The 10,128-nt window shown below is 50.3% G+C and overlaps 2 protein-coding genes across 3 annotated transcripts; one reads left to right on the forward strand and one right to left on the reverse strand.

Moving 5' to 3' along the window:
- Window positions 1-3,949: 3,949 nt before the first annotated feature.
- CDCA8 (cell division cycle associated 8) lies at window positions 3,950-7,801 on the reverse strand. 2 transcript variants are annotated; one of them, XM_069036062.1, is made up of 10 exons: window positions 7,705-7,801; window positions 7,471-7,599; window positions 7,163-7,203; window positions 6,562-6,637; window positions 6,091-6,227; window positions 5,747-5,820; window positions 5,353-5,451; window positions 5,042-5,168; window positions 4,509-4,595; window positions 3,950-4,175 (listed from the first exon to the last, which is right to left on the reverse strand). In XM_069036062.1, exons 1-10 carry the CDS (start codon window positions 7,784-7,786, stop codon window positions 4,119-4,121), a joined length of 909 nt encoding a protein of 302 aa, XP_068892163.1. In that variant the 5' UTR covers window positions 7,787-7,801; the 3' UTR covers window positions 3,950-4,118. The 2 variants fall into 2 exon arrangements, with proteins under 2 accessions (XP_068892163.1, XP_068892165.1); XM_069036064.1 differs by lacking the exon at window positions 3,950-4,175 and having other exon boundaries at window positions 4,560-4,646.
- A 100-nt stretch (window positions 7,802-7,901) lies between these two features.
- Window positions 7,902-9,842, forward strand: AIRIM (AFG2 interacting ribosome maturation factor). Its single transcript, XM_069035899.1, has 4 exons — window positions 7,902-8,155; window positions 8,222-8,401; window positions 8,494-8,612; window positions 8,990-9,842. Exons 1-4 carry the CDS (start codon window positions 7,902-7,904, stop codon window positions 9,055-9,057), a joined length of 621 nt encoding a protein of 206 aa, XP_068892000.1. The 3' UTR covers window positions 9,058-9,842.
- Window positions 9,843-10,128: the final 286 nt, after the last annotated feature.

Raw genomic sequence — 10,128 nt, forward strand, 5'->3', positions numbered from 1 at the left:
ATGTGACAGCATCAGATACAGAGCTTTCCCCCAGGGGCTGTAATCAGGTCCCAGTCCAGCTCAGGACTCAGCAACAGCAGGTGAGACCTTATAGATATTTCCAGCTACTACCCCCACAGCAAAGGAATTAAATTATGTATGAAGCCCATTGGCTGTCCTGCTCAGCACAGCCCTGAACTCTGCACCATAAGCAGGGTTTGTACTTTATAGGGAAGATTGACCCATAACTATTGACCTTTCCCTGGAAAGCTGCTCTGGTCTGGTGGCTGTGGGGCTGTGTGACCCTGACAGAGCAGCCACAGACACCGGCGCGGCAGCAGAGCACAGGAGCACTGACAGGAACTACAGCTGCAGCTCCAGGCACTCCCTCAGGGAGCCCTCCGGAGGGATGGCCTCTGCTCCAGCAGCCTTGAGAGCAGAGTGGGGCTGTTCATGCCCTGAACATCTCCCACCCTATCCCCTGAGCACCCCCTTCCCTAGACTAGCAGGAGTGTGACTGTGACTCGGTGAGCACATCCAGGGCTGTGACCCTTGCTGGGAGCCCTGCACAGAAGCCCGAGCCCATTGGCATCCTCCAATGGGTGTCAGGCACATAGAATCACTCCTGAATTTGAGGACATGGCTTTCCTGTCTCACCCTTATTAAGGGGAATTAGTGTCATTACAGTATAGCAGGCAAAGAACCTTCCCCTGGAGAGACAAGGGAGGGTGCCTGGGATTTTGGTGTCCGTGTGCAATGTTAAAATTAGCAATTCTGTCTGATCCTGCTTTTCAGAGTAATAATGCTTCTGGGTGAGGGGAATGAAAAGCTCGGTGGCTTATGGGCAGTAATTTTCTGAGCTAGACAATTTATTCCCTACTCTTATCAGAGACCAGGGTGAAATCGCTCTGAAGCTGCACCCTGTAGGCTCTGCTTCCTCCCTCTGGATTTTAAGAGGACATTCCTTCTTTCTCCAGCTCTGGTGACAGCCAAGCAGGACCTCCCCCCCCCCTTCAGTTCCACAGCTACAACAGTTTCCATATTATCTCACTGCAAATGAAATTCACAGCCAACATGGACTGGAGGTGCAACCCAGCTGAGAGAGAAATCCTGCCTTTAGCAAGCTCCCATCTATGAATAAATTGGATAAAGTGATTTTGGTCTCCTGAGAGGCTCAGGTTGTGAGGCTGTGAAAGCCACAACCCAGCCTGCCTCCTGGACTCAAGGAAATCTTTGACATACACCTGGAAGATGTGTATGGAGAGGTGTGGATGCAACTTCCAGAGATGTATTTCATTTCACCTTTGAAGGTACAGCTCCCCAGTCACTGATTTAGAAAAGGGAGAAGACTCATTAATTCATCTACACCTCTTTCAGTGATGCTAAGGGATATTTTCCCTCCTTATGCTTTCAAGCTGACCCAGGAAACACGGATTTTTGGTGGAATTATATAGGTCAGCGGGGAGAGATGCATGTGCTGTTCTGCACCTTCAAATCAAGAATTCCTGCATGAAAAAAATTGCCTGGAGACACCTCTGTTTTGTTCCAAACCATCCTCTCTTCCATCAGCATGCAGGGAATTACTATCTATTTATGTCTTTCAATGCCATTGAATCAATGGCCATCTGGAAGATGTTGAGGATGACAAACCTGGCAGTGCATGTCTGTCAGGCTGCTGGGAGCTGCTGGTCAGGGCCTGACACAGCCCCTGGCGGGGAGCTCAGAACCAGCACAGCCCGAGGGAGGGGCCTCACTGGCTTCCTGCTCGGTTCATTATTTCTCCAGATTAATAGTTCCACATTTCCATTATGAATTGGGGCAGAAATTTGGAGTTCTTACGCCACAGCTCAGCACATACGCCAAGCCCCCCAGGTCACAGGCACTCCTGCCTGGAGCAGGACCGAGCTCTGGCACAGCCAGGGGAAGCAGGAATGCTTTTTCCCTGCCAGGCTGCAGTTACCCAGCACTACATGAGCCCTGGTGAAATGGCCACATGCTTGCTCCCTGTGCTGCTGGCAGCTCTCCCTCTGCAGCCTGCTCTCTCCCAAGGGAAACTTCTTTTGGAAGAGCTTTGGTTCAGGGCAGGAGCTCTGATCTTAAAAATTTTAACTAGACCTTTAAAATCAGTGTTAATTTAAAAGAAGAATTCTCTAGCCAGGCTAAAAATTCTAGTTAATTTTGTTTTTCTGGTAAAGATGTATTTAAAGCAGAATCTCAACTTACACATCCATAAACACATACATTTTTATTTACAGCTCAACTAATTGATGCTTTTAATTAGTATGTGTGGTGGCCGGTTAGCCTGTGGTACAAGGGACAAAGAGTTCTCTGGTAAGACAGTCCCTGGCACCAGAGACTTATGCCGTGGTCCCGGTGAGAAAAGAAGCCTCTCCCAGGCTGCTTTGTCCTGTTCTGGTAATGGACCCCACTTCTGCGTTCCCGGCTGCCTGTTGGCCGCCCAGCCCCCTCGCTACCTTACGTATTTCATCCCCCAGAAAGTTCTCCACACCAGGTTCCCCCCCTTGGCCTCTGCCCCTTGCCACTCCCCCAGAGCTCCCCCACTGGTCCCCATTCCCTGGTCCTGCCTGTGCACCGCCCCCGTGCCCTCAGATCATTGGGCCCTGGCGCTCGCCCCGCTCCTGTACTTGAACCTGAGCTCTCCCTTGTCTCTTGTCTTTGCCTCTTGATCCCCTTATGGTGTGGATGCAATAAACCTCCATCCTTGTGATGCCATGAAGATTTTTTGCCTTTTCTTTTATACCCTTGTTATACCTTTTTACAACTTCTGTATTCTTAGTGCTTTTTGCCTACAGTCTTGGACTGTAGTTTGTCAAGCTGAGAGACTCAGCATTTTAGAAGCTTCGTAGCCAGGGATCAGTGTGCCCCAGAGCCCAAGGTCCTCTCCAGAACACATTCTGTAAACTCAGATAGAACCATCCAGGGGAAGGTTCCTTGGGGAGGGGGGCTCACTTGAGCCTCTCATTGGGGAGTCTTTGATAGATCTGCTAATTAGTAAAACCAATAACGTTATACCCAATCTTTGGGGGAGACTCGATGGGGTGCATTTCGGTGCATATGACCTGGACGTGTGCACCTAAGGATCCTTACAATAAATCCCAAGGTAAAATCCCTTTTCCCCTTCTAACTGTGTATGACTCTTGATTTTAAGACCAGGAAAAGGCATCACTTGGAACTCAATGCAGAAACCCTTCCTGCCTCTTTGCTGTTGACCCGTACTACTGATGCTACCCGTGTGTTTGTGTGTGCACACGTGTGTGAGTGTGGGGCTGATCCTGCCGAGCGCCTTCGCTAACGAGACGCTTTTGAGAGATCGCAGCACCTCGCACTCCGGCAGAGCCTGACAGAGCTCAGCATAGCGAGAAATATGTTCACAGAATAGCAAGGCAGGTGTAGGTGTAGCTGAGTGGTATGTAATATTGGCACCTGCAGTTAGAACCTGCCAAAACCTCTAAGAGAGATTTCCAAATCCATGGTATATACATGAGGTCTTCCATACAGTAAAATGTTTGCTCTCCAAAGGAAATTCATGTATGAATGCTGTTCTACAAGCTTTCTCCCGTGCCACAACCTGCACCAAAGAGCTCTGACTGCAGTTTGTCTGTCTCCCTTTTAATCATGCTGCAGGCCTGGTTTTGCCAAGAGAACTTTTAAAATACAGAAAAGCTTCCAAAGGCTCAACATCCTCGTTTATAGCCCCATAAAGAAGCTTAAATCAAAGACAAAGAGGCATCTTTGGAAAGGACAGTGCACCAGCTAACAAAGAAACAGGCTTATTTTTAGAAAAAAAAATTCTAGACAAAGAGAAGCAGAGCTCTTTACTCTGAACATGGCTCTTAACATGCCAATCAACAGGCTTTCTACCTACTTGCTAATCTGCAAGCCCAAGAGAACTGTGTCATGGTTTCAACCTTAAAGGAAATAAAAAATAAGGACTACTTTTTTCTCCAAATTAAGAAAAAAATTCCATTTATTTTAATCCCATTACATATTATAGGTAGAAAAACTAGTTCTTAGCTTCCATTCTGTATATCAATGGAAAGAAGATACAAATTAGAACAAGAACTAAATGAAGGTAGCAGTCCTAAATATAAAATATATTTACAGAGGGGTGTCACTGCTCACTGACTTCCATCTAGGGGTTTTTTTGCCTCGTTGCAAGCCTGTGCGAGACAAACCTGGAAGGAAAGAGAAATCAGTCAGTACTCAGAGACATTGGTACAGCCCACAACCACGTGCAGCTCCAGCCTAAAGAACAACTGTGTTTTTCAGAGCATTGACAAAAGCTCTTTTCCCCACTGTGTATTCAGCCAGATGTGATGTAAAGCTCCTATCTCTCCTTCCCTGCTCCGTGCTGCTTCTTCACCTCTGACATGAGCCAAAATTCAAGACAAGGGGCTGGGGGGAACTAAGGAGTTTCTATTGCAGCTTAACAGTCTCCTGACTGATGACAGAGGGACAGCACTGCCTTACAGCTTCAGGTCATGGCTGACAAAACCACCCAGACTTACTGACAGCTTCTTCATGAGCCCTCGGGCCTTGGGGTTCAGCTGAAGAAAATTCTTCTTGGTCAAATCCTTTGCTGTCAAACGTATGCTCTGTGGAAACAAACTCAAATCTCAGGTTTTCTGTTTGGTAAGCTGCAGCAGCTGGAGGCAGTAAAAAAATTTAAAAATAAAAGAAATTAAGATCTAAGCATAATAGATAGACTGACAGAGAACTAGATAGACTGACAGAGACTGACCAGAAGCTCATCTCACACCTTTCCTGCAGTGCATTAATGCACTTTAAGTATTTTAAAGGGAATGCACAGCAAGACTTCCTTCTATTCTGCTTCAACCAGCTTGAGCAGCTCCCACTTCTGGCTAAGAGTCTCTTAAGGTTCTTTTTAAGCTCAATCATTCCCCTGATAAACTGCAAAGACACAGCTAAAGAGCCAAGAGTGGATGAACTGAAGCTGGTGAGGCACCAGGAAGTTCAAAGCTTCAGCCTAGCCTGTACACCCCTCCAGCCCTGCCTGTGCAGGTGAAGGGTGGGGAATTACCTCCCCTCCGCCGAGGGGCAGCGTGAGGACGGCGTCCCCGGTGTCGGCGAGGGGGCTGCCGTTGGCAGAGATGGTGTAAACGCGCTCGTTGAGGGCAGGCGTGCGCAAACCCGGCGTCTTGAACACCCTGAAACAACAAGTTATGAGTGAGTAATATTTGCTCACAGCACTTCTAGTCAAAGTCCTTCATTTCGGGTTCAAAGAGCCACTAAAGATTGTGTTGCAATCAGATGACATAAAGCAGATTATAACTGAATGTATTTATTTTCAGTGTTAGCAAATTAACAAGAGAAATCTAACAAAATACAAACCTGGAATCAAATCTGGGTGTAACCATGGAGGTGCCTCCCCGAGCACAGATATCAACCATTCTGCCAGTAGCTGGAGTGATAAAGCTATTTTTGCTTTCTCTGTTAAAGGGAAATAAATATCTGCTCATAAGATGATATTTAACAAATGTACAGGCACTTGTCACAGGCTTGAAGAAGGTGATCACCACTAAAGCCAGGGGTTATTACTAACCAGTAACCTCCAAAACTGGGGACAGGAGAGGCAATTGTCCATCTTTCATTCAGATCAATTTTTCCCTGTAGTGTGGCACAATTCTCCCCCCCGCTCTACTGAACCAAAGTCCATCCCAGGAAAGAGAGATATTTACACTCTTAATCTCCATTTCTAGAGATGAGACAGAGACATCCCCATTACCTCTTGCTCATGCGCTTCACTCTCACTGAGGGGGGTCTTCTGGCCATGGGTGGTTTTTTGGTGGATGCCTTCACCTGAAGGATATATCACTCACTAGATCAGTTACTTCCCTCTCGTGGGACAACTGAGTCCACACAAAATGTTTGACTCAGTCCCTTTTCACGGCACAAGAGCCCATAACAAACACCATTCAAGCCTTTCAGACCTTCTCCCATTGCTAAAATTATCTGAGGAGCAACAGCTGTTTGAAGTCCCCCTCAGAGCATCCTAGACAGCCCTAGTCATCAGCTTAGTCAGGAATTTGTGTCCTGAGAATAAAGTCATACCAGAGAACAGCTATTCACCTTGGCAGTTCTTGGATTCACATTCTCAGCCTCTGTCTCTGAAGGACACTGGCTGTCAACTCTGGATTTCTTTGGCAGAGGGAGCGATGGAGGCTCTGCTTCCTCAGTGGCTTCAACACTCCTTTTGAATTTCTCCACTAGAAAGAGAAAGTGTTATCTAAGTAAATAATAACTTTAAATTATTATTTAGCAGGGGAGGCAAACAGCAAACAACTACAAGTGGTTTTGGCAACATTTTGCTTCAGAAATCCAAATTCCAATGCAATCCAAATGGTTGACAGAGCGCTACTTCAAATTATTTTTAATGTTTTAATAAAAATTAGAGGTACTGCAGGTACTAGGGATAAAAGTAGCATTATTTTCCTGGTTTAAATATACTGAGGGATGTGAGCAAAAACTGAATTATTATTCACATTAAGTAACTGCAACATGCTTCCACCTCATCAATCACATCACAATGCTTAAACTGACCTTTCTTGACGATTTCAAACGGGGCATTGATAACTCCTGCTGTCAGCTTGTCTATTTCTGCTATTTCCAAGTCTGCCTAAAATTAAAAACAGTTGTGGCACCATTAGGATTTTTGGCAGCACAAAGTTCTTGTAAGTCAAAGTTGTAGAGCAAATCCCCAATAATTTTACAGCCAGATCAGCTCCACGTTTGCTGTTGTCCTCAAACTGGGCCCTTTCATGCTATCCTGGGGATGACAGCACGCCAGCTCTGCACAGCCTCAGGACTCAGTGCCTGCTTGGCAGCTGCAGGTGTGCCTTGTCTACGCCCTGCAGCTCAACCAGTTTGGAAATGCTTTCATTTACTGCAAAGTGTGTGTGCTCTCAGGGATTTGGGAGTGCAATCTAGCAGGTAAGAAAAGATCAACATGGAGCAGCGGGACCATGTAAATCCCACGTTTGATACAACGGGCATCTCTTATTGTTAAGTTTTAAAGAAACATTTGTGAAAATATTGATGTAACTGTTTCTCTTGTAATGCTCCAGCGCGTTATTCCAGCGTGAGGAGCCTCTGCTGCAGTGTGATGGCTCTAGAGAGCTTTATGTTTGTGCTGGAAACCTACCATGGCCACCTCCTCCAGCGTCTTTCCACTTCCTTCTTTAGCTAGACAGAAAACATTTCAGAGAAATCAGTACATGTCCGGGACAGCTCACACAGCACAGTAGGGCTGTCACCATTGATGTGCAAAACCCAGCAAAACCCAGTTTCCAGCCTTAGAGAACAGGAGCAGCACCCCCGACCAGCTCGTGGGTTGCTTCCCTGGGGATTGCAGGCACAGCAGATCCCAGCTATTCCCTTATTCCCACTGGGGTTTATCATCCAAGGGGGAACGCGCCCTCCAGCCCAGCACCTCCCGGCCCCGCTCCGCACCGTAGTACTCGAGCCAGTTCATCTGGCGGAGCTCCACCGGCAGCCGCAGGATCGCCATATCGTACAGGTTCTCGATCTCCTTCACCAGGCACTCCCCGTCCGCCCGCAGCCGCTCCAGGCGCCGGTTCACTACGGGGACACGCGGCGTTAGCCCCGGCCGCGGGCCCGGGCCGCTCTCGTTCCCTCTCCTGCTCCCGTTCCGCTTTCCTCTCCTTCCCCCTCTCCCGCTCCTACCTTCGCGGTCGAAATCCTTCAGGAAGGCCGCCAGCTTCCTGCTGCGGGAGCTCGAGCCGCCCTTCTTCCTGGCGGGAGCCATGGCGGTGCCGGGGCCGAGGCGCGGCCGCGCGTTCGAACCAACCGCCGCCGCCGGCCGGCCAATCGCGGCGCGGGACCGTGGCGCGGCTGCGCAGCGCCGCCGGCCGATGGCGGCCATGGCGGCCATGGCGGCCGCGCTCCGGGCCTGGGCGGAGGCGGCGGCGCGGGCGGAGGCGGCGGCGAGGGCGGCTCTGGCCGCCTGGGCCCCGCTGCTGGGCGCGCTGGCCGCGCTGGCGGCGCAGATGCGGGCGGTGCGGCGGCTGCCGTGGGTCGCGACGCCGCTCGGCGCCTTCCCGGAGCTGCGGGCGCGGCTGTGGCAGAAGCAGCGCGGCGCGGCCGAGGCGCTGATGGAGCAGCTCGGCGGGCGGCGGTGAGGTGGCGGCTGGGGCCGGGCGGGCAGGGGGCGAGGGCCCGGCTGACCCCGCTGTGCCGGCAGGGAGGAGCTCCGGGCCGTGCGGGACGCCGCGGGGGCCGCCGCGGCCGCTGTGCTGCGGCTGTACGAGGAGCGGGCGGCCGAGCTCGGGCTGGCGGGGGTTCTGCGGCGCGGCCCGCGCTGCCCCTCGCTGGCCGACGTGCTGGAGGGGCTGCAGGACGTGGAGCGCTACTACCGGCACCTGTATCCTGCTGGGGTCTCTGGGCAGCGCTGGGGGGTGTTAGGACAGCGCTGGAGGGGCCGTTTTCTCGTTGTGGTCCTTACCAGGCACGAAGGTACTTGGAGAGCAAACTGCTGTTGCAGCGCCTGAGCTTGGACAGCCTGGCAGACATGGAAGCCCTCCCGCAGTCCTGGGAGAGGATTTTGGAACGCTACAAAGAAGACGTCATTCAAGGTAGTTCCGTGTACAAAGACCCGAGGGGTCTTTCCCAGGGCTCCGTGCTGATGTCCCCTGGGAACAGCGCACAGACCTGGCCGTGCTGGCTGTGCTGGTCTCAGCAGCAGTGGGTGACCCCACTCAGCTGATCTTTGTGACCTGCTCTGAAATCTTGGTCAGCTTCAGTTGAAAGTACTCACCATCACACCTGGGCACAGCTGGCAGCACCATCCTCCCTCACAGTGTAGCAAGGGCTCAGTGACCCATTTCACTGCTCAGTCAGTTTTACCTACACTTTTTTTTATTGCCCTTAGAAACAAGTTAGGTTTTTGGGAGTACAGAATACAGGTAAAGTACATTAAGCTGACAGGGTTGTTGTTTTCTCTCCAACTTAGATACGCTCCTGAAGGTCTCACTGTTTGTGGAGAACCATCAGGAGGTGAGCTGCTCACCTGGCTCCTGACAGGGCAGCAGGGACTGGCACTAACCAGCTTCTGGCATGTTCTGGGACGCTGCAAATGGAATGAGGAATTGAGGGAGCTCTTCTGGTGCTCTTTGGAAGCTGAGTGAGTTGGTTCTTGGCCTCAGCATGAAGTGCTTGAACTGTGCCATTTTCAAGTGGAAATGGCCTTTGTGTCTGAAGAAGGGGCTGAGCTGAAAAAGCCATGAGAATAAAAGAAAGTCACCTCCAGCTGTGGAACTTGTCCTTTCCTACTCCTGACATGGATGTTTTGTATCATGGAAAAAATATTGATACTTACTTACGTGATGTGCTGCAGATGTGTAACAGAGCCCTTCAGGCTGGTGCCATGAAAGATATTTGGGGTCCGTTCTTACAAATAAAGAAAAGATGTCAGATTAGGGCTTAAAAACAGTGGTCGCCTCATGTCCTTGAGCAGTGTGTTTGCATTCATCCCACCTGGGCATGGAGGAGGAAGGAGCAAATCTGGCTTGAAAATGTAATAATGGAGGTGCATGGATGCCTGAGTTCTGACATGGGCAGTACTCAAGGATGTTAACAGTACACTGCTTTGTTACCTCTGCCAGAGCCCACTGAAATCAGTCTTAAAACATCACTCTCTGGTAGCAGCTGCTGCCAGTTCAGGGACACCTTTTGTTGGCCATGGCACTGATCCTCTGAACGTTCCCGGGAAGCAGTGGGATATTGATGTTATTCTCTAAATAACGTATTTGGTAAGGAGCTGCAGCTTCTCAGAGAAAGCCAATAAAGAATTGCATTGGACACATTGTGGGTGTGTTTGTGCTCACGTTTCTGTGTCTCCAACCTGGGCTGTCCCTGCGGCCACCTGAGGGCACTGCATGACCTGCGAAGAGCGGTGGTGGGGGGAGCAGATGGGGTGGGAGCAGATCGGGGTGCCAGGGGTGGGAAAGTGCTGGGTTGGGGCTGAGGCTGCCAGTGCTCCCATTAGGGATAGGGGCCTCATGAGGTAAGGCTTCACACACAGTTCTAATTGTAAAGAAAACCACCTGCAGAGAAAACCGCTGTCTTGCTCCTGGCGCTGAGTGCCCTGCC

Source organism: Aphelocoma coerulescens, chromosome 23, assembly GCF_041296385.1.
Source record: "Aphelocoma coerulescens isolate FSJ_1873_10779 chromosome 23, UR_Acoe_1.0, whole genome shotgun sequence".
NCBI lineage: Eukaryota > Metazoa > Chordata > Aves > Passeriformes > Corvidae > Aphelocoma > Aphelocoma coerulescens.

Coding starts and splice junctions, on each gene's coding strand:
- AIRIM (XM_069035899.1), top strand. CDS start 7,902: ATGGCGGCCATGGCGGCCGCGCTCCGGGCCTGGGCGGAGGCGGCGGCG. Junction 8,156..8,221: donor GAGCAGCTCGGCGGGCGGCG/GTGAGGTGGCGG, acceptor CTGTGCCGGCAG/GGAGGAGCTCCGGGCCGTGC. Junction 8,613..8,989: donor CAAAGAAGACGTCATTCAAG/GTAGTTCCGTGT, acceptor TCTCCAACTTAG/ATACGCTCCTGAAGGTCTCA.
- CDCA8 (XM_069036062.1), bottom strand. CDS start 7,786: ATGGCTCCCGCCAGGAAGAAGGGCGGCTCGAGCTCCCGCAGCAGGAAG. Junction 7,600..7,704: donor GAAGGATTTCGACCGCGAAG/GTAGGAGCGGGA, acceptor GTGTCCCCGTAG/TGAACCGGCGCCTGGAGCGG. Junction 4,596..5,041: donor TGCCCCTCGGCGGAGGGGAG/GTAATTCCCCAC, acceptor TTGTTTCCACAG/AGCATACGTTTGACAGCAAA.